The sequence below is a fragment of the Magnolia sinica genome, chromosome 15, assembly GCF_029962835.1.
Source record: "Magnolia sinica isolate HGM2019 chromosome 15, MsV1, whole genome shotgun sequence".
Lineage (NCBI taxonomy): Eukaryota > Viridiplantae > Streptophyta > Magnoliopsida > Magnoliales > Magnoliaceae > Magnolia > Magnolia sinica.
In genome coordinates, this window is record NC_080587.1 from 51,740,034 (window position 1) to 51,764,194 (window position 24,161).

A 24,161-nucleotide genomic window follows, 5' to 3' on the forward strand; every position below is an offset into this window, starting at 1 on the left:
GGGGGAGACTGGCAAAGTTTGTCGTCTTCGAAAAGCTCTGTACAACCTCAAACAGTCTCCTCATGCCTGATTTAAAATGCTTGGCAATACAATTTCCAACATTGGATTTAAATGGAGCACCTTTGATCATTTTGTGTTTGTAAAATACAAGGATGGTAACATGACAATTCTTTTTGTATATGTTGATGGTATTATTTTAACTGGCTCAAGCATAACTGAGATAGACAATGTTAAGAAATTCCTGGCATTGTCATTCGAGATGAAAGATTTGGGGATGTCGAAGTACTTCCTCGGAATTGAAGTAGCCTGCTCAAAACAGGGAATCTTCTTATCCCAACGTAAGTGTGTGCTTGATTTGCTTCTTATCCCAACGAGACAGGATTACTTGGTGCTTGCCCCGTTGACATACCTATTGAGGTAAATCATAAGTTGTATGAGGGACAATCGGATGAAATTGATACTCTAGGCATATATCGTTGTCTAGTGGGTCATCTAATTTTTCTTACCTTTATGCGACCAGACATCTCATATGCTGTTGGAATTGTGAGCCAGTTTATGTAACAACCTCGTCAGCATTATTTTGAAGTGGTTTATTGAATTCTTCGTTACTTAAAAGTTGCACGTGGATGTGGTCTTCTTTACTCAAATCATAGACATTTGAATATTAGCGTGTTCTGCAATGCTGATTGGGCCGGCTCATCCCTTGATCGACTCTCCACTACAGGATATTGCACATTCATAGGGGGGAACCTATTTGCTCAGAAAAGTAAGAAGCAATCCATTGTTGCCTACTCCTCTGTTGAGGTTGAATACCGTGCAATGGCCCATGCAACTTCTGAAATACTGTGGGTAAACACTATTCTTTAAGATAAGAGATTCACGATATCTTCCTCAATTCCAATACATTGTGATAATCAAGTGGTCATCCATATTGCATCCATCTCAGTCTTCCACGAACAGACAAAGCACGTTAAAGTGGACTATCACTTCATTTGAGAAAAATTAATCACCAAGCTTTTACATACACCTTTTGTTTGTTCCGAAGATTAACTAGTAGATGTCTTCACCAAAGCCACATCCATGATGCTCCTTAAGAGCATTTGTGTCAAGCTTAACATGAACGATATCCATGCTCCAGCTTGAGGGGGAGTGTTAGTGTGCACACAAAGATTTGTGTACACCTGCAGTGTGCCATATGTACAGGATTGAGATTAGTCGGATTAGGATTTATGTTTCCTAATTAGTTTTAGTCTCTACTCCTTTGGACTCCAATTGTAATCAAAATTATAATTTAACTATCTATAAAAAGGATTAAGGGAGAGGATGCATCGACAAGATCCTACTATTTTCTTCTTTTCTTCCATACTCTCTATCCATCCAACCTTTTAATCTTAAAGGAAGTGGGGATCATATGTTAATGGTTTTATATTATGTTGCACTTATATGCTAACAATACGTTCTAAACTTTGCAAACACAGGCTTGTCTTGTTAAATATTTTGTCATACATTTCTATTACATGCTGTGAACTCTAGGATTGCCTAAAGGGTTCAAGTTTCAAAAGGAGAGCGTAGTATCTCTTTAGTATGACTGAAAAACTTGATTGTGGAGGATCGGAAGAATTTGAATATTACAAATTTGCAACCCATAAAAATGTCTTATTAAATATTTTATTATGCATTTCTGTTACCTACTATGAACTCTAGAACTGCCTAAAGGGTTCAAGTTTTGAAAGGAGAGCCTAATATCTCTTTAGCATGACTAAAAAACTTAATTGTGGAGCACTGGAAGAATTTGAATACTGTAAATGTGCAGTCCATTAAAAAATGTCTGATGAGTGTAGAATACTTTGAAGCTCGTTTTGTTTGAGAAACATAGGAGTTGGCGTCGTGCATTTCTCAATTCGATGATTGAAATGCCATTAAATGGAGTGTGCCAAGATAGAAGAAGAGAACAATCATGGCATTAGTAAGGATGCTAATGCTTAGTTTGGGGAATATTTTGGGTTGATCTTGCAGAAGAGAAGATGCTAGCTAATTTCAAGCTAGGAGAAACTCAATCATTCATTAAGGGTCAGCAAGAGCAAGTGGCAGACAGTGTTGTCAAATGTGATTGTATAAGCGCTTATGCGATCGCATATGCCATTTAGGGAGCATATATTGCATATGCACACAGGCCCCTTTAGTCGCATACAATTGCTTATTAATGTAGGGGGCATTTTAACAGTGGGCTCAAGTGGGGTGGCTGGTGGGATGCAGGGGCACACTGGGGGTGGGCGGCCCGTGTGAGGTGGGTGATTTGTGTGAGGCAAGACCCATGTGAAGTGGGGCTTGGGCTATGAGATAAATGGATTGATTCACCATGCTCTATCAGTTCGATCTTTTAGAGTAAGTAGTTAGTTGTCTCGTGTCAAAGTTGTATCAAAGCAGGAGGTCTCATGTTCAGAACTCCTCATTGGGGATGATTAATGCATGGGCATTTTCCCACAAGGCTTGATTAGGGTGGCTTGTGTGATGCTGGGGCACACTCGGGGTTGATAGCTCGTGTGAGGCAGACCCCACCCGTGTGAGGCGGGTGGCTCGTGTGATGAGGAACACGTGATGTGGGGCCCACGAGGGGATTCGGCCGATGACCTAACCCATGGGATGTGGGGCCTGGGCTATGATATAAAGGGATTGATTTGCCACGCTTTATTAGTTAATTGTCCCGCATCACTTATGCTATTTGACAACAATGGTGACAAATCATTGAAGCTATGGTACATATAGGCAACTCGATTGGTATCTCAATTGGGGATGATGAAGAGACTTTTCACTCCCTACTCAGGTTTTGGGAAGTGAGAGAGAAATACAATCTTATCAGCACAAGGCTATGGGTTTATAACAGAAGGCAAAAACTTAACTGTGTTGAGGATATCGAGGAAAGTGGATAAAAGAGGTTAAAGATGAAGATATTATCTTGGAATTTGCAGGATATGGGATATGGGATGTCCTCATAAGCGTGCTATTATGAAGGAGGTATGCCGCTTGCATAAAGTTCATGTTTTTTGTAAGAGATCAAATTGCAGACTTCTAACACTTCCCTTCTTCCGTCCTTCCTTTCTAGGAGTGCAAGTTGGATTGGTTGGTTTAGGGCGTGTTTGGTCCGTGGGATTAAATGGTATTGAATTGTATTTGATGGGATTAACACCATTATTGCAGAATGATTGCTTGTCTAGAAATACCATGGTATTTTGGCCATCCAATCCCATGTTTCAAATAAAATTCTTGCCACTGGAAAAACACCGGATTAAGCAAAATCCTGTTTGGCGGACCATGGAATTGTAATTTACGTACCAAATTCACAAATGTATATAACGAGAATGGACATGGATATCGGTCACTTGTACATGTATGTAACAAGAATGTCGGTCACTTGACATGTAAAATTCTTGCTACTGGAAAAACACCGGATTAAGCAAACATCGGATGTCGGTCACTTGTACATGTATATAATGATCATGTGTAAAGGGTGTATATGCATGGTTGACATGGATAAACAAATGCATCAATGTGGGGCCCACATGTGTAGTGGATTTGAAAATCCACGGCAATCCCGCATGAGACCAAATGCAATTCCATCCCACCTAATCCCAACCTTTCCCATCCTCCTTAATCACTTCGTGGAATTTGCACGGGACCAAATGCAATTGCATCCCACCCAATCCCATTTGATACAATGCGTTAAACGCCTCCTTAGGGTTTATGTTGGATCGTCTCAGTTATTTATTTATAGTAAGAGACACTTGGGGGTGAATAATGCAGGGCATTTTCACACCGGGCTTGAGTGGGGTGGCTTGTGTGAAGCAGGGGCACACTTAGGGTGGGTGGGTGGTGTGAGGCCGATGGCTCGTGTGAGGTGTGACCCATGTGAAGTGGGGCCCATGAGGGGGGTTCGGCTGAGGGCCTGACCTGGGCTATGAGATAAAGGGATTGATTCGCCATGCTCTATCAATTTGAGTTCTTAGAGCAAGTGGTTAGTTGTCCTGCATCATTCGTGGACAAAAGAAGTGGTGTGAGAGGGTTAACCAAGTACCTGCGGTTTTCTGATTGGGTTAGTTTTCATGTGCCGATCGACCTTCCAATGGGAGCTAGGCAATTCAATTGACCAATAATTAGGAGAAGTTGATGTTGTTTAGATTAGATTGATTATTGGTTTTGGCAGAGTTGGGAGGAAGGTGTTCCATAACGGTAATGGTGGCCGTAGCGGCCACCACTGTGACGATACGGGTCATTACAACTCTCTCTCTCTAGAAAAATCGTTACGGCTCATTTTTTTCGTTACAGCCATTTTGGCCTTGTAACGCATGATGGTTATGATCGTTATCATTATGTAAAGGCTGTTATGTTACCAATTTGGGATGCCATCAATCAATGTTTCTTAATTGGAAGACTTAGCGAGGTTCTTTTGGGGGATTGTTTCTAGATCATAGTGGACCTTTTTTTTATGTGATGATTATGATCAATGGAGCTTTGGTTGCTAATAAATGCATTGATTTGAGAGATAGGGAGGGGAAACTATGCTTAATATTAATTTTTTGTAGTTAAGTGAAATAACACAACAGATCGGCAACCACTCTCCACAAAAGTTGTCTACCCAATCATCTACTGGACCACACCATTGAAAACAATGGACAACCACCTCAGGCCTCAACTGCAGCGTGGTAGCCCACATCAACCATGCTAGATTGCAAGAGTTGGATACTGTGCTACAAAATAGAAATGAGAAAAACCACCATAGAGAAGTAAATCATGCATTTCCATTCATCATATGGTGCAAACCATAGAAACAATCATGCTTCTGTAGCATGGTGGCCCACATGATGGAGTTGATAGGTTGGATGCCATCCGACAAACACACCATAGCAGGCCCCACGCAACAAACAATTGTACAACAAGCTTATTCTGCAATGTTACACAAAACCAGCAACCAAAAATGCAAAAAAAAAAAGAAGAAAGAAAGAGAAGAACAATTAAAACACACCCTAAATTAATATTAAATCAATCAAAATAAAATAAAATAAAATGAATTAATTGAAATAAATAGTAAGAGACATTGTTCTATTTATCTTTAAATCAACCAAAAAATGCAATCTGGAGCCATATAGCCATACAAACTTGATAGAGAAGGGGCAATCTTGAATTTCTTCTTTGTTTGGGCTCTAATGCTCGTGAAACTTGAGCCTAGGATCTTCTCACATGGCCTATCAATCCCTTAGGTTCATCTCTAATGGTTCTTTGAATTGGGAGAATCGAAATGAGCTTTTTCTTCCTGGGGCCAGAGGGGTACTTGTGCTCGAACAGCGGGGTTTTGAAACCTCTTTCGAAAACCCTTTTTTTTCATAAAGGTTGTTTCATTGTTTGTTTAACACCATTAAAAATGGTAATGACTTTTCAGCTGTACAATTAGATGCCGCTGCACAGATGGCTGGGATTGTCTAGTAGGTTTAAATCTAGAGATATGCTTCATCGACAATAGGACCAACAATTTGGAAGGTCGACAGCTCTACTTTAGTCTCACGTGTGAGGAGGATGAGCCACTGCCATTTTCGAATGCATGATGAAGTAACTAACAAGGAAAGAAAAACCAGAAGAAATGAAAAAAATGTGTTGGGTATGTTACTTACGCTATGTGCTACATCACGCGTAGCATACGCTACAGCCCCATATAGTATACGCTATATGGGATTTGTGCTATTTAGGTGCTTACGTACATTTACATTACGTAGTGTACACTACATAGCTACGTTACAACGCTGTTTAAAACACTTAAATGTATACTATTGTAGAAGATTATTTATTATGTTAGTATTGTCTTGCAAACTTGTATTTTTCTGAAGTTTTGAGTTTTTTCTTCTTTCTTTGAACCTTTGTTAGCCTAACTTAAAAAAGCGAGCACAGAATATTGAATATGTTGCATTTTAACTGTATCAGTTGATTTGTTTCCATGTGAAAATATTCAAACCTTGATTGTAATTTGTATGATCATATATTTATTTTGTAGCTGCATATTGATTCTGTTTTGGCCATTTGCAGGCGAACTGTGCCGTTTGTAAGGCAGATGTTAATGGTGGAACTGCTTTGAGCTCCTCTGCAGCTTCTACTGACTTGTACGGAACTCAATGCATCGGTTTATATGGAAAAATTCGATCATGGAAGGCTGTAAGGGGATCTTATCGTTTGCACCTTTGTTGGATTCCATTGAATATTTCTCATCTTCTTGTACTGTCTTGGATAATAGGTTGCAATTCTTCAAATCTTGGAGAAGCAGATGGGTCCTGAGTCATTTTGTAAAGTGAGAGCTCTAGTGGTCTTCATTTTCTGTATTGATTTTGAATGTTATTTCTCATGATGTGCTTTATTGCTAGTTGCACTCTGGTTTGTGAAAGACTTGATTACTTAATTAATTATTGCATTATGTTGAACAATTTTCTCGCTTTGTATGTTCAATTGTTTAGAGCTATATCATGTGTGGTATTTATCCTTCTTTGCCCTAGTTCAATAGGGACCCTCATGTTATTGTCTACTAGATTTCTTTGTTATGGTTTGTTGTAACCAAATATTTGAGTAGCCACCCACCGCTATTGCTATTCTAACAAGAGAATCTCTAAGTCAATCAATTTTGTTCTGTTTTTGGCTATTATTATTTTGAATTTAATTATACCACCTTTCAATTAGGGCTGTCAGTGGTTGAGGTATTAGATTTTCTGGACCTTTTCTAATTGTGTTAGGGTCTTATCTGGTCTAGATCTCTTTTTTTTTTTTTTTTTTTTTGAGGACGTGGGGTCGGATTCGATTTGGTTTGAGGTGCCCATTGGGTCTTTGGATCTTTGTTTCGAGTCTGGTTTGGGTCGGGCCCACGTCAAACCCATGTCAAATAAGAGCATTCATATAGGTAGACCGCTTGAATGGATGGATTAGATCACACATGTGTGCCATTTTTACACGTGTTAATGTGGTCCTAAAAAGTCAACGTTGATCTTGATGACCATGGGTTCTGTGGGGACATGTTATGCCATAATTAATATATGGGTTTATTCTAAATCGTGCATGTATTCACAAGGTCACCATAGTGGCTCCATATGTGGGAGTTGTTGAGTGTATGCATTAGGATACGGTTGAGGTCCTTATGATCCAACAAGGGATCCACTGATTGCCTAGGAACATTTTTATGGCTTTGATATTGGTGATTGGACTATCCATCAAGTTGTTTTTAGCTGGGCCCGACACTCAAATGGTTTTAAATATTTTGTAAATGTTTTCAACCATTGGTATTTTGTTTTAATTGTATCATCACACTTTATGGATAAATGATGGTTAAGATTGTGTGGTCTACCCATTGGTTGGCATGGGTTTCGGATTGAGGGTGGATGGCTGTGGCCAATGGAGGAATTGGGTCAATTTGGGTGCATGGATAGGTGGGATGACATACTTTTGATGTAGGGCGTACAAAAATCTGTAGCAGTGAAGTGCACCATAATTGGTGCACCACATGTAGCCCCTACTCTTCTTTATATGTAGGTCCTAACCTAGAGAGAGAGAGAAGTGGCATCGGCTCGTCTATATGGCATTGTTTTTAATCTAGGGGATCTTAAGGATAATAAAACCATTGTTTTTGAAAGGTTTTGCTTCCTTGTTTCTGAAATCCTAACAACATGCGAGATGTTGTGGATTGCCAAATCTCAATCAGTTGTTAGAATAATTAAAATATTTGAAGTATATAATGACAGGTAAAATTAACTACAGTCAGTGCAGACCTGACCAAACCTGATTTTAATTAGGTCCAACATGGTGGACCCAGATCTGGTAAGACTCGGTTTTTAACCAGTCTGAAAATGGTGGGCTTGAACCTGGCCCTATTTCTGAATGGGTACAAAATTTGGGCCCAGAACTATTAAAATCGAATCGGGTCTGTCAGGTACATGTTGACAGCCCTAATTTCGATAAATACTATTGCTAAACATATTCTTGTAATCTTTTATCTTATTTTTGAACTGTGAAGCCGTTATTATTATTTTTACTATTTTTATTACTATTTACATACAATCCTACTAGATTTTTTTTAATTGACATTTTCTCTTTATCCTTAGCCTTTTACATTCAAACAATTGCTCACTCAGGTTTACTGTTTGGCCATTGCCAACTGGAGCGACCAATGCTAGGGCACACTTTCTGGCTAAGAATGGGGTGTGCTCAGGCAGCTATCTATAGCGGATGCTTGTTAGTTCTCTGTGTTTTCTGTATTATCTGTTTCAGGCTTTCATCTGTTTCCTTGTTTAGCTTTTCATCTTCTTCATCATCATCATCAACATGATCTTCATCTTCTTCTTCTTCTTCTTCTTCTCCTTCTCCTTCTCCTCCTTTGGTAAGATATTTTCATTCATAAAATAGGGTTATTAACTCGCGTGTACCTATTGGACAGGATGGATTTCATACACAAACAGAAGGTTGAATGTTATTCTCTCTGTGGACCGTTACTTATAGTCCAATCAGTTGGACTTTAGATCTTCACACACACACACACACACACACACACACACACACACACACACACACACACATTCCATTAAAGCCTGCTACATGCTTGTTACCAGGGAAGGATTGGTTTTCCGTTTTGCGTAACCACGTGGTCGACCATTCATGTAGATGATGCTTTATGGTTTTAATGGATTCTTTGTTTCTCAATAAAACATGCTATTTCTTTCTATAACACTAATTCTATAAGCAAGCGGCCATCACCGTGGGTTTGCTCCTCGCGGGTGTGGGTTCGAATCCCCTCCTTGACATTACCTGATACACGTGGTTGTGGGTGATTGTCTGTATCCACAGGGAATAGTCTTGCCTCGGGGGGGGGGTAGACACCCCATGTCTTCAAAAACTGTTTATTGAATGTTCTATTTTTGTTCTATATGGTAATTGCTTATTTAGGGTACCTTCGTGTCTTCTTCTTCTGATTTCTGCCTCTGTTTGAGTTTCAGATTCTGCAGGCAATAATTTCCAGGGCTAAAAACACAACCCGTTCATTAAGAACTCTTAGTACGAAAGAGGTGATTACACCCCAGTTTTGTTCACTCTTCATATTCTTCCATCTGGATATGTGCTCTGTTCCATACTTGATCATATTGAAAGTGTCTGTCTATACACTGTTCCATATTGCATGATCTTTAGATTGCGGTGGTACCTGTTTTGGATGAGTTTATACAATCACTAAAGTTATTCTCTCTCTCTTGATATTTGGTAGCATTTTTGTTCTAGCCATATTATAGTTTTCAAGATTTAAAAATGTTCTAATTATGGGGAAGATATGCCTCGTAGTTGTTTGTTTATTCTTCTGAAATAACTGGATTCATTATATTTAGAATGTATCTAAGTATGTACGATGGATACTGACAAATGATATATTTAAGGCATGACACATAATTATCTGTTTGCACATCGTATAACCAGCTTATATAATATACTATTGATGAATGCAAATATCTGTTGGATGAATGTGGGGAAGTATCATAATTTACGTCAGGAATTACAAGACAAGGATAGAATTAGAAATGAGCACATTAGAGGAAATTAGGAGCAGCACCAATAGGTAACAAGATGAGGGAAAGTAGAATTAGATGGCTTAGTCACGTGCCATGGAGAATAAGCATTGCGCCAGTTAGAAGGGTGAGTCAGTATAAGTTGAAGGCTCTAAAAGGTCAAGGGGGAGGCCCAAAAGGATGTTGGTGGAGGTAGTAAGAAAATACTTGATGACCAATGGTCTATCTGAAAATTTGGCCCTTGATAGGGTGAAAGGGCGAAGAAGGATTCCATGTCTAGGGCCTAGATGATGATGGTGAGAGAACACTGTACATGAATTCATAAAATGGGGTATTAACTGGTCTGGGGCATTACTTTTGTTTCCCAAGTGGTGCACCTGGAGCTTTAGAATGATATTGTTTTAGCTAGGTCTGTAATTATCTTGAAATATTTGTAGATTTGTAATGGTGTTACTAACATCGTTCTCTATAAGAATTAGCAACTACATTCTCGGTGATGATTTTTATTTTTATTTTTGTGAAGTTACATTCTCCATGCTGATGAATGTGCTTTTCACTTATTGCTACATTTTACCAATACCCTCAAATAGCCGAGACATGGATGTGCTGATGATGACTGATAGTTACTGGTTTTATTGATTATTGTTTCAATTTGGTTCTTCAGCGGATAATATAGGGGATAATGTTGTTTATGTTTTCTTTGAAATTATGATATGCAGTTCAGGCATTTTGCTAATAAGGTTGGAAATCTTGAACGTCCATTTCTGAAAGAATTTTTCCCCCGCTGGGTGGGATCTTGTGGATGTCCAGTCCTAAGGTTTGATTCAATGGGCCAAATCATTTCCTTTTTTTACTCACTTAACCTGAGTGTTAGCTGTTAGCCTGTTACTGCTTTTGTCCCGTTGAGTGCTGTTGTTTTGATCTTATTTTTTTCCCTTATGATATTGAAGGATGGGGTTTTCCTACAACAAACGGAGAAATATGATTGAGTTAGCTGTTCTTCGGGGTTGCACTGCAGCAGCAGATTCAACTATATCAGAATCCAATGGTAATCCTGATAAAGAAACCCGAGAAGGTGATGCCGGATGGCCTGGAATGATGAGTATCCGAGTTCATGAACTTGATGGAATGTATGACCATCCAATTTTGCCTATGGCTGGAGAAACTTGCCAAGTGCTTGAAATACAGTGCCACTCGAAGCTTTCTGCAAAACGCATTCAGAAGCATAAGAAGGGCTCGAAACCTGATGGCTCTGATGACAATGTTGATCTTGCTCCTACTCTGGATATGCGTTCTAGGTAAGTTATTATTTGTGGGTCTCTAACATATCTTAACCATGTGTAACTAATTTCTTCTCAACTTAATGGACTATGCCATTTCCCTTTGCAGTGCAGAATCCCCCTTGCTCTGGCTGAGAGTGGACCCGGAAATGGAGTACCTTGCTGAAATTCAGTTTCATCAACCCGTTCAGATGTGGGTAAGAAAGCTTTTTTAAAAAAATTCTTCTTCTTCTTCTCTATTTTACTATCATGGGCTGCTCATGGGAAAACTGCTGCTTCTTAGGTCATAGCACACGTCTATTCTATTTTAGAATGAGTTTTGGAATTCAGAAAATCAATTTTTGTTTCAATTACAAAGTTGGTTACACCTGTCCTTGCAACTGGACTTTTATTACTGCAGTTGGAATATAATCCACAATCGTTTATCTTCTTAGACGTTTTTACTTAAAAAGTTGTAAGCATCTGTAGCTATATTCTCTCTCACAACAACATTATGTGTAGTTTATTATATTCCATATGTTTATTCAATGCTAATGCTCAATGCTCATAAGTCATAGCAATTCCTTTTATGGTAGAAAAAATAATTAAGCATGCCCATCACAATCACTATATATATATATATATATATATATATATATATATATATATATATATATATATATATATATAAGTTTTTTCCTTTTAAATCTGATAGATTCATATCTGAAAGAGGCTGACAATAAGCTCTTTAAAAATTGACTATTTGTTCCTCCATTAGAGGTGTTATGGAAATGTCTACAATCAAGTAAATAGCTCTATGAACGAATGAATCGGATCGAATTGAAAAATGGAAAGATTTGTACAAGTCAATAGTTTCGCAACCACTTTATGGAAAATTGTTATGTAATGTATGTGTATGTGTATATATATGTATGTATATATGGGTAAAGGTTATATGAGGTCGACCTCAACTTTGTTGGCTCCACCATATTGTGTGTTGGACATCCACACCGTGCATTTGGTGGGTCACCTTTTTAGGTTATAGGATGTCCAAAAAATCAGCCATATCACTCAGGTGGGCCACACAATTTGAAATCATGTGAAATCATGCCTAAAACATCCAAAAGCACTTGGTGGGGCCCACATGAGTTTTGGAATGACCTGACATTTGGTGTGACCCCTCATCCAAATGGGACACTCACAATAGATGGGATGGATGCCTACACCACATGTTGGTGGGCCCTATAAACAATCAGAAGGTTTCAATGGGTAGGCATCCATTCTCAACTTTTGTCTATGGCGTGGCCCACCTAAGTCATGGATTGGCCTGATTTTTAGGCAGTGACCTCTCATCCAAATGGGACACTCACAAGGGATGGGTTGGATGTCTGAACCACATCTTCGTGGCTCCTATAAACAATCAGGAAGGTTTCAATGGGTAGACATCCACTATCAACTTTTGTCTATGGTGTGGCCCACCTAAGTCATGATTGGCTTGATTTTTAGGCTTATAGCCCACCATGGAATGTGTATCTAGCTCATAGAACCTTCCCCCCCCAACACACACACACACACACACACACACACACACACACACACACACATATATATCAGTGTTTCAACTAGCGCCTGTAACGTAGCGTGGCTGTAGCGCTATGTAGCGTCCTAAATAGCGTACGGGTCGTAGCATACATTACAACTACGTAGCGCGTAGCGTAAGCTACAATGTATTTTTTTTAAAAATTTTTAATTACTTTTTTCATGTTTTCTTTGTATCTAATGTTGAGGAATGTGATACTTGTATTGTACTTGATACTTTTAACCTATGAGATTTTTTTTTCTTTTCATAATTGTGACTTGTGGCTTCAATTAGACATCATTAATTAAAGCGGTTTGCTTAGAAAGTTGTTGATGTGATAATTATTTCATTTGGCTTATATATGTGGATTGGCTTTTGATAAATGATAACTAATAAATTGTTTGAACTTGCTTATAATTGATCAAATGAATAATCTTTTAGGCATTTTTATATTTTTTTTTCCTTTTTCCCACTATTTATTATATTTGTCCTATTTTTAAATTAAAAAATAGAAGTATCACGCTACGTATTTACGCTACACTCTTTAGAGGGCTGAGCACTACGCATCACGCTACCACTATTTAAAGCACCTGTATGTATGTATGTATGTATGTATGTATGTATGTATGTATGTACGTATGTACGTATGTATGTATGTATGTACGTACGTACGTACGTACGAAATCTTCTCCTAGGAACCGTGTGAGAACTAATTTCATGTGATATGTATATGCAATCTAGGTCCATACAATCCCTTCATTTAGGTTGGATGAAGGGTTGGGCAAAAAATCACATTGTTTTTCAACTCAAGTGGCCCCGGTGGAAATCAAGTGTGGAAATTCCCTCCCACTTTGCGATGGCCGACCTGATTTTTGGATTAGGCTGACTTTTGGGCCCTAGGGGTTTCATGAGGTGACTCATCTAGTCGAGGGTTTGGATTTTGTGGATATATCTTGTGATATGTGTTCTTGCCTTTTCAAATCCCTTGGGTGATGCTGAATTTTGTTGATCTCTTTTTATGGGCTTGTCCACTGGGAAGCTTTCTTGAGCCCTCAGAAATATATTTGGAGACTTCTTTCTTTGGGGGCTTTGTGGTTCATATGGAATGGCCGCAATAGCTGGTGCTTCGATAAGAAGAGCCCCTTTGCTAATGAGATCACCTGTTTAGTTAAATATGCAGTTTCAGAATGGGCCTCTCTTGTAAAGGCAGGCAAGACTGTTGATCTTGAAGTCTTGGTTTTTGTTATAGCATCGTGTTTGTATTCTTTTTCTGCCCTTGGGTGGTTCTCTTAATAAAATTTCTGTTACTAATCTTCTTTTTTTTTTCTTTTTTTTTTTTAAAAAAAAAAAGAAAGAAAGAAAGAAAGAAAGAAAGAAAAAAAGATGTGTTCTGAAAGGGTTCTCACGAGTTCTCATGAGAATTGGTTCCCAGGAGAGAATTTCTCTCGCTCTCACACACAGAGATATATGTGTGTGTGTGTCTTTGCGCGCATGCTCATGTTCACAGGCACACCGTTCGACACGCTTTAGATTTATTTCTACGGAAGCTAATTCCCTATTAGATCCCCAGAGGACGCTTTGGCCAAGCAAGGCGTGTGGTGCGTGCGCACACACACACACTTTAGACATGTTTCTGGAGAAGCTAATTCCCTTGAGGATTCTTTGGCCAAAGAAGGAGAACGTGCATAAATGCACTCACACACTTCAGATTTTTTTTCTAGAGAAGCGGATTACCGACTAATCCCTTGGAGGATGCTTTGGCCAGGAAGGAACACGCATGCTTATAATTGTTTCTAGAGAAGCTATTCCTTAGAGGATGCTTTGGCTAGGAAGGAACACACATGCTTATAATTGTTTCTAGAGAAGCTATTCCTTAGTGGATGCTTTGGCGAAGGAGTGGGCTCACACTTTTAAATTTGTTTCTAGAGAAGCTAATTCTCTACTAATTCCCTAGGAGATGCTCTAGGCAAGGAAATACATGTGTGCGGATACACACATAGTTCAGATTGGTTTCTAGAGAAGTTAATTGCCTAGAGGATGCTTTGGCCAAGGAAGGAGCATATACGCACGTGCGCATGAACAAGGTCCATCCAGGCACACACACAAGGCCCATCTAGGCATGCACACATGCACAAAAGGTCCGTCCATGACCACAGACACTCACAGAAACTCCATCCAGGCACACACAAGGTCCATTCAAGTTTCTTTTAGATTTGTTTCAAGAAAAGCTAATTTCATAGAGGATGCTTTGGCCAAGGAGCTCTGGCCCTTGCTTGTTACTGGAAGAGTGCATACATCGCCTTAATTGGTTGTTGTACGTTTTCTCCTCTTTATTAATGGATAGTTGTACATGTTATCCTCTTCAATTGAATTCCTTTTTTCCATTAAGAAACAGAAAAAAGAATGAGGTTTCCTATCATGCCATTCCATTTGTTTTTCACATCCACTAACTTGATTAATCCTTCACATTTCAAAATTTTAAATTATTCTCCCAATTATAATGTAGCATTTGGATGCTGGGTTTCGGGTTTATGTATTATGCAGTCCTTTTGGCTAGCCTATTACTAAATTGTAATTTGGTTTGAAATGACCAAAGTTACTTGGATCGTGGGTCATTTTGGTACATGGTGTTTTACTTCAATACATGGTATGCTAGGGTTAGGATCATGTGATTTGCTCCAATACATATGCTAAGTGTATGCAATACAGTTTTGAATATGAATTCATGTTGGAATTTAGATATGAAATGATGAATGATATTAATACAAAAGCCATATGCATAGTATTATATTATTTGCGTGCTACTCAATAAATTAAAGTATAAATCTCTACATTGTAAATATAAATTTGCATTACAACTTAAATCAACAGTAAGAATGTCCAACCATAATTTCAGGACACTAAAAATAGTAATCTAGGTTGCAAATTTCCCATAATTCGTATTGGTCGCAATTTGGAATGGAAAACAAAGCTTTTGGTGATTGGGGCGACACTAGCAATGACTACTTGTCAGTTGCACTTGCAAAAAAAAAAAAAAAAAAAATACTATTTGTTTTATCAAATTTCTCTTAACTTAATAAAAAAGAGAAATCAATGGAAAATGCTGAAGTTGTGATCCCTGTAAATTGGTATGCAGGTGTGTCATGGGGTTTTGCCTTCACAAGATTCAAATGCTTGGATGAGGTGGAGAAGGCGGTTGGCGTTTTTGATGGTCTGAAACTCCTTGTGAACTTTGAGAAGGATGCGGTAAATTTGTTTTTGAGAGGGAAATGAAAACAGGACTGGAAGAGTTTAAGGAGACATAAAGTAGGACCAAAACTGGGAAAGAGGTTTGAAAGTGTTTGATGAAGAGAGGGGCAAGTTTGTTGGAGGTAATAAGGGATTAGAGAAGGCCATAGCATGGAAAGAGATGTTGGAAGGCAGACTTAAGAGTTGTGTTTAATGAGATTTTAACATGACCTCAATCAAAACTGTGTGAAATTCATGGTGGAATGCGCCATTGCTTGTTGGTGCAAAGAAACTTGGATTGCCACCTCTCCATATCCACTTTGTAGAGGAAACTGGGGTAGGTACTTCTTTCCATTGAGTCGAGACATTCATTAACAACTAGAATACTGTTCATAATTTGACGGTTGTTGATAAAAGGCCCTTGGAACTGAGAAATCATTGAACTCATCAACCCCTTTTAATGCGTGGGATGGACCTTCTCTAGGAATTTATATATGCTGCCCACCAAACTTATTTGGCTTGAAGGGATTGACACTTCTTTACATTGACTTGACACATTCATTAACAATTAGAATACTATCCATAATCTGGCGGTTTCTGACAAATGCCCCTTGGAACTGAGATATTATTGAACCCATCATCCCCTTTAATGCGTGGCGTGGACTTTATCAAGGAATTTATATATGCCGCCCACCAAACTTTTCTGGCCTGCATATGGAGATTTTTAATTCTTTATCCTTCTTCGGAATTAGGGTTATGAAGATTGCATTGAGGCCCCAATTAATACGACTCTTCATGTGAAATTCATCATGCACATGCCTAATATCATCTTTGACGATGTTCTAACAAGATTTAAAGAAGGCAACCAAAAATCCAACTAACCTGTGGCTCTTATCACTATCCATAGAGAAACACCTCCTTGACCGTCTCTTCCGGAAATGAGCGCTCTTGCTATTCAATGACTTGAGTGGAGATACTTTGGAATGAAATCCCCTCCATGGGTAGCTTGACCATCGTATCTTTTTGAATGAAGGTCATGAAAATAGCACACCCAATGTCTTAAATAGTGAAGAGCGTGTAGTGTAGCATTCACCCCTATGAGGTGTGAGGTGTAGGTTTCATAGTGTGTAACATAAGCTACATGCTACTTATAGACTTTTAATAAATGTTGCACTTGGTTGCACCAATATCATGGCATTTCGCACCAAATTAGACTGATTAATAATGAAATTTAACAAAATTTCATGATATTTGGTGCAATCAAATGCAACCTGGAGTAATAGGAAAGGGCAAAATGATCAAGTATAAAGGTAAAGAAAGAGCAACGAAACTAATGTAACGTTGTGACTTGTAATGTGAGCTAAGTAGCACATAGCATATGCAAATTAATCATGTTGTGTAGGCTTCACGCAACTTAAGCTATTTTCATGAGCTACGTAGCGTTAAGGCTAAGCTATGCTACGTATCATAAGCTACACGCAACATAGCATAGCTATTTAAAACCCTGAACCCACCACCTCTTTGATGTCACCATTGTCTTCAATGATCAAACCATTTACTCAAAGAGATGAGATAGAATTTCTTCTTTTTGATGCTTTCATTAAACATGATTGTAAAATGAGACCTATCCCTCTTTCTAACTAGGTGGACCTCACTTTATAACGCCATGATGCCTCTTTGAGGTAACATAAGCCAAAAAGATGTTGCTTTAGGATGCCATGATGCCTCTCTGAGTCAACACAATTTACCATACCCCGGTACGTCCGTTATTCGAAGGCGATTCGGCTCTGACATCCTACTAGAGTATTCTTTCGAGTCAGTTGAGGAGGTTTGGTCAATGGCTTGAAGCCTTTCTCTCATCCAGATTGCCAGAAACATCCTTGCTCTATACCTTGATCTTCCTTTCAGAAAATGATGTTTCCTATGGAACCGATACATTGCACCACCTTAAGCTACACACTATGATCATGGACACTCTAACTGTTTGAGAAAATTATGATATTTTAGCTGCATTCTCGAAAGGAAAACACATAAAAAACCACTTATTCTTTCTATCTTTCCTATATCTCTCTAATCCAACCGCCTAATGCACTTTGGATTTAAATTTCTTGTAGACGAGTATCTATTTGAATTCAATCAAACGTGAGGCCACACATGCGAGCAAGGGCCTGTATTTAGATTTCATGTGCGATTGTGATGCGTGTGCATGCTAGAATTGTACTCAACTCAATGTTTGATCGAATGCTGGTGACCTTCGTCTCGAAACATATGCATGGGACTGGATTCGAAAATCCAGTTATCGACTCAGCCACCTGTTGTGATCAGCAATCATGCAATTTGCGAAAGGGTAGGGGCTAGTCCTCTTTGATGGATTCTTTTTGCCTTGTAACTTCAGGACTTTTCTTTTTACAATTTTGGCACTCACGATCAACTTGGGGATGACGATCCTTTTGTTGCCTAATTGTGGATTGAGCTTTGTAGCGGGGGGAGCCATGATGTGCGGGATGGTCGTTTGTTCGCTGCTCGATCGAAAATCGAGCCTTGTGGCACGATGACCGATAGGGGGGGTGGATCTTTGATGATTTGTTCGTTGCTCGGTTAGAACCAGGCCCCATGGTGAGATGGCCGGCAGAATCACCTAGCACGTAGCAGGAAAGCCACGTAGCCTTTTGTTTGAAATTGAGGGATCTTTCTTGCGATTTAACAGGATGCCGTAGATGAAGAGTGGAAAGATAAACTAAGAATTAAAACAGAGGTCCCATGTTATGAGCAGCGATGGGGGAATAAACTAAAATAAAGTAAAAAGATAAATTTCTATGGTGGACGGATAAATAAAGCTAGGTTTGATTGTAATGGCATGTGGCTTGAAGCTCTTCGTGGAGTGCTGTTTATATATAGGCTTATGGGAGGTGGTGGCTTTGTGTAGTCCTCAGCATCGTGAAGGATTTGGGCGATTGGCTTTGGAAATCTCCTTAATTCTTCGATGTCAGAGTAACCTATCGCACATGACCACATGTACAAGAGATATATTCTTGCTTCTTCGGATCACGCGTCGACTGAACTCCTCTCATCTCTGGACTTCCACATTGAATATTTGTTGTGGTCCTTACATCACTTGGCTTTAGCATTGGTAGAGAATTTCTTTTGGCAAGATTCTAGCATTTTAAACTTAAACAGAGATATGCTTTGGTATGATTTGGCATTTAATGCTGAGAGAGAGAGAGAGAGAGAGAGAGAGAGAGAGAGAGAGAGAGGCTCTTATTTTCTGCAGAGAGTAATTTCAATAGAATTCTAGCATTTAATGCTCTCATATGCACGTCTCTAACTCCCCTTAAAGTTGAGCTACACCACACATGGCACAACTGCCACGTGGCATCTTCCAGATCATTTGATCTGGCCGCGCCAGATCAGGTGTAAATAATGATGGAGGTCATGAGTAGGATTTCACCATTATTAAGCACGTAGTGCCTTCACGTGGCAGCATCGCATTGGCCCATGTAAGTGTGCAAAAAACAGGTGTAAACAATATCTATCTTCCTTTTTCTCACAAAGTTGCAGGCTATGAGTCACATTCAGGTTCTACTGATCTCCCTCATATTCCAAGGTAGGATCTTCATTTGGAAACCTCCCCCCCCCCCCCCCTTTACATTACCTTTAAAATTGTAATTTACCAAGGATTCCAAATCCGATGTCTCAGTTTGGTTGCCTTTGCCTTTACTATTGTTGACTAGAGTGGTGCCTTTATAAGTTTCCACAATTTTAGAGCCCCTTTGACCATGGAATGTGAGCCGCCAAGTGTACACTGTTCTATTACCGCATTCTCCTCATGATTATTTCCGTCTCTCGAATTTTCTGTGACAGATTTCATATTGTTTTCTCCAACTTACTGTACTCTGAATCCTTCCGCTGGTGCTTTACCTCTTGATGGACCTCTGCTTCCTCATGGTCTTCATTCCCATTGAATATACATATATGGGTTTGGATCCCATTCGAAAGATCCATTGCAGATGTCAATTTAGCTACCTCCTTCCACCACAGTCAGTGAAATCCTCCCTTGATCGAAATGTTCCTCAACTCCTTTATGTCTTCTCCCTGATAATTTTTTATTACCTCCATTTTGTCTCAAGATGCACCCAACTCATGATGAGTGTGCACAAGGAGAATTGGGATAGCCAGTGTCATCATTGCACCTTCTTTAAAGCTTCCATGTCTTGTGAGAGAATTGATATGCATTTCCAGGTGTGCCACTTTGGACGTAATCAGTAGACCTCTTCTACCTGCCTCTCATCAATGAATACAATTGCCATGTCACCATCTTCCTTAGGTGGATTTACCATCTCTGATTGAAAGGGTCCAGCGAAAGCCAGTGATTGAGCTCATCATTTTTCCTTTATCATTGAATGAACCAGAATCACAATCAGCCATTCTCTTTTGTCTGATAACAACTTCAGCATCTTTATCCTTCCCTTTTGGATGCTTGATGAGATTTTCTTCCGTTATCACGACTCTGAAAATTTCTCCCAGAATCTTTAGCTCAACTCTGTGAAAGTTCTATTGAAGTTCTTCACGAACTTGGATTCGTCGTCATTCTGTGATGTAAGCTTTCTGCTACTATGCCTATGTTTTTGTTTTCCCTAATACCTGGCTTCACTTGCTCGCTATTTATTTACTTTCTCCTTGTCAGCACCTACTATGAAACAAGTTCTTCTGCTCCTTACTCCTATAATAAAGCTGCACCTCTTCTACTTTTTGTAACCTTGATGTACTGTCTCTGTATGACGGTGATCGTATCTGTGGTAGTTTCATGAACCATGTACCTTATATTAGTGTGATTTTCATTATTAGGTTTTGGCTACGAATACTTGAATGCTTACTTGAAACCTGTTTCCATGTAGGCTCTGCATGTATTTGATGTTTGTTAGATCTGTGTTGTACTTTCTGATTGGATTTAGTTTTGTTTGCTGCTAGCAAAAGATCATATCTTCCACTTATCTTATATTGACATGTTTCCGACACATTGTACTTTTTTGTATCAGATAAATCAATTAGAGAAGGACAAGGATGTTGTTGCTCAGGCACAGGCAATTGCAATACTAGAGACTTTACCGCATCATTCATTTTCAGTTGTTAATGCCCTAAATAATTTCCTCACTGACTCAAAGGTATTTGTTGTTCGTCAAGAGTACACCAGCAATTTATTTCAGTTCATTCTGTGAACATGAATCTGTTTCTACATTTTTCTTCTGCTGTTTAGGCATTTTGGAGAGTCAGAATTGAAGCTGCTTTGGCATTGGCACATACAGCTTCTGAGGTATTCCTATCGTTTAAGCTGATTTTATTTTATTTTTTATTTTTTTAATTTATGAACTTTTAACAAGGTGACATTTTACAAACCCTGTATGACACACCCTGTAAATCATCCTGCACAGATTTTCCTCTAAATCAAGCCACCAATGACACATGTTACACACAAGTGTCAAATTATTTTGCAAACTATCCACGAGGACTTTTGATTCACTATCAAGTTCAACATTCATGAAACCACTGCTATTACTTGTAGCACACCACTTAGAACTTTAGCTTCCACCACTGTGTTTGTTACAGTACCATAGTAGTGATTGAATGCAAATGTCATTTTCCTTGGCGATCCCTACATACACCTTCACCTTCACCTTCACCTTCACCACTGTGTTTTTCCCTTTGTTCCCCTATAGCATTCTTCAATCTAGTCAAGCTACCACTAATGCTGATCGATGATAAAGTGAGATTTTCCCAATATGACCATTCATATTTCATACCTTAAAAAAAATAAAATAAAATAAAATAAAATAAAATTTCATACCTTGCATGCATCATTCCTCCTATCTCTTGCAGTCACTGAACATTCTGGATTTTCAGGGTTGGGTTCATCCTCTTCCCTTCAAACCTACTTGTGCTTCTACCTAACTAAAATAAAACATAAAAAAGCAGACTGGGGAACCGTTCAGCTCCTTCAACTGGGAGGGTTTCTTCACCAACCTAATCCATTGTTATAACCTTTGGATTGGGACTGATTTTCAACATACAGGTACTTGAAAGACCTTGGTAGAGTGGTCCGTACAGATCATTATAATTCTCGTGATCAAAGTAAAAAAAGGAATAGAAAAGCGATCCACCTCCACTGCAGCTTTTTCATTCTGTGGTGCTGCTGTTGGCTGTCAAAGACTCCCTAACTCCACTCTGGTTCCTCTCTTTCTGGATACCAGTTCCAGCAGGTTGTTGAGTCGTTCCAGAGGTTAAGCTTCGTACCAATCGCTGGTCCATGGCTTGGTGACTCTACCTTATTGAACTGGAGCTGTAGCCCCCATTCCTTGTATGCTGGGTCATTGAAGAATCTAAATTTTCTGCTACATTAACATTACCAGCAGAGACAGACTGCTCCTGCAATTGTGTTCCAAATTGGGTATTCAGCTAGCACTATATCCTCTTGCCTGTCACGTGGGTACACTGTTGCTGCTGTAACCAAGCTTTGTGCAATTGGGTGACCCTGCATCTGTCTCCTTGCCACTGATATATGTAAACCTGTAAGACCAGCTGCTGTTGCAGTCCCATAACCATCTTGGAGACCTGCTGAATGCAAACATCACTGTTCTCCCTTGCTGTAGTATCTGCTTCCTTGCTGACCTTTCCGTAGCTGTTGGTTTCCTCTGCTGGGTTTGCATTTTCACTGCATTGGTTGCGAATACATCAAGAAATGAAGCACATTCTGCTCTTTGAATTAAACTGTCAATTGGATTGGCATTATGTATTAGTTTCCAAATGAAGATTGATATTTTGGTTCAGAGTTTGCTGTGCCATATCCCAACTGCCTGGTCTTTTCTGCTTTATTTGCTAGGTATCAGATTTCATCCTGAGTTTACTGAGAAATCTGTTGATGACGAATGCTCCCAGATTTGCCTATCCACCCTGTCTGACAGCATCGCCTCACTACTAATGACTTGCTGCATCTTTGAGCCTGATTGAAACACCATTGCACCATTCAATTGTAGCATTTCCTGTTTGGTTGTAATAACCAGTGTTCGAAGTATTGGTATCATTTTATAAGTTTCATTGTCTAGGGATACGGAAACAATATCGATATCGCCGATAATATCGCTGATAACCGGAAATGCGGGGGAACATAGGAAAAATGGTGGAATTTTTAGCGAAACTTCAGGAGATGCTAAAATGTACACATTTGCATATTTAGAAATATATATTAAAAAAGAAAAATGTAAAAAGATTGCATACATAACAAGTTTCCATTTAATGGGGCCTTGAAAGCATGTATTGTTGTACAAAATCCATCCAACCATCCCCTCCAGCGTATTTAACCATCCAACCTTCCATCCAAACATCCATTGATATTGCAAAATATCAACAACACGTGATATTTCACCAAGAAATCATCAACAATTGGAAAGAAAATGAAAGATTGTGGTCTCAATATCTCTCATGTTTATCAATGACAAATTGAACACTACATACACTCATGTGCCCATGAAAAAAAATTGAAATAATTTTTTTTTAAATAAACAAAAATTTGATGTTAATACGTTGGCAATATTATTGAAATATCGTCAATGCACTTATGATACAAGCATTACCTAGAATTTACATAGTCGAAAATATTGGCAATACATTGGCGATATTGATGCACTGGCAATGCAAGCAACACCTAGAATTTACATAGTTGAAAATATTGACGATTACAGTAGCTCTATTGATACATTGGCAATACTTAGCAATACATTTCTAATACCTGGAATTTCTGATGCTACCAGCGTTATCAGTAACGCTACCAGCGTTATCGGTAACGCTACCAGTGTTATCGGTATCGCTGAGCTGGAGATAAAGATAATATTGGAGATCTTTCGATAATATATGTGAGGTGCAATACTTTTAAACAAAGGGAAACAATGGATCCACTCCGTATTCATTAAAGCTTGATTCAACCTGGACCATATATTACTTGCCTGTCTAATTGTTGCACTAAGTGCATGCACACCCCACATATCTAGCATCGATTAGACCCCATCCTGAAATTCATTCATGGCACTATTATCCGGATCCTTACCACCAATTTTCTCTGCTGAATAAAATCACCACATTCCACCCATGGTCCTGTCACACAACTACCCAAACAATGATGCTCTTCTCATAGTTCTCTTCTTTCAATTCTGTCACATTTTGCATAGACCGCCGACACTGTAGCTTTCACTTCACTATTCTTGAATTGAACTTTCAAAGATAAGCACTGCTGTGACACCACACATAGTTAGGGCTAACTTCAACAAAATCCTTATGAAGCATAAAATATTCTAATGCCTGACAGTAAGAACATTGCTGAGTCCTTGGGCATTCCACACGATCGCATAAATTATCCGGTAAACAACCAAAAGTTACCACCTGGTGCAGTGACCTCAATTTTCTATCACCCCAAGGAAGAATTTCTTGGTTATCACTCCTTGGCTCACATGTGCTCCATCATCTGATTCACTGGCT

At 39.0% G+C, this 24,161-nt stretch overlaps 1 protein-coding gene across 3 annotated transcripts in view; it reads left to right on the forward strand.

Annotated features, from left to right (window-relative positions):
* The window catches only part of LOC131226660 (transcription initiation factor TFIID subunit 2), a 108,551-nt gene that overhangs the window by 52,892 nt on the left and 31,498 nt on the right, over positions 1–24,161 (forward strand). For all 3 annotated transcript variants that reach the window (XR_009161960.1, XM_058222274.1, XM_058222273.1), the window contains exons 9-16: positions 6,073–6,198; positions 6,278–6,331; positions 9,015–9,083; positions 10,292–10,389; positions 10,523–10,870; positions 10,962–11,049; positions 20,675–20,800; positions 20,893–20,949. Coding sequence is in view for 2 of the 3 variants with exons in the window: in XM_058222274.1 (XP_058078257.1) it covers positions 6,073–6,198; positions 6,278–6,331; positions 9,015–9,083; positions 10,292–10,389; positions 10,523–10,870; positions 10,962–11,049; positions 20,675–20,800; positions 20,893–20,949 (966 nt within the window). In the remaining variant the exon portion in view is untranslated. The remainder of the gene's footprint in view (positions 1–6,072; positions 6,199–6,277; positions 6,332–9,014; positions 9,084–10,291; positions 10,390–10,522; positions 10,871–10,961; positions 11,050–20,674; positions 20,801–20,892; positions 20,950–24,161) is intronic.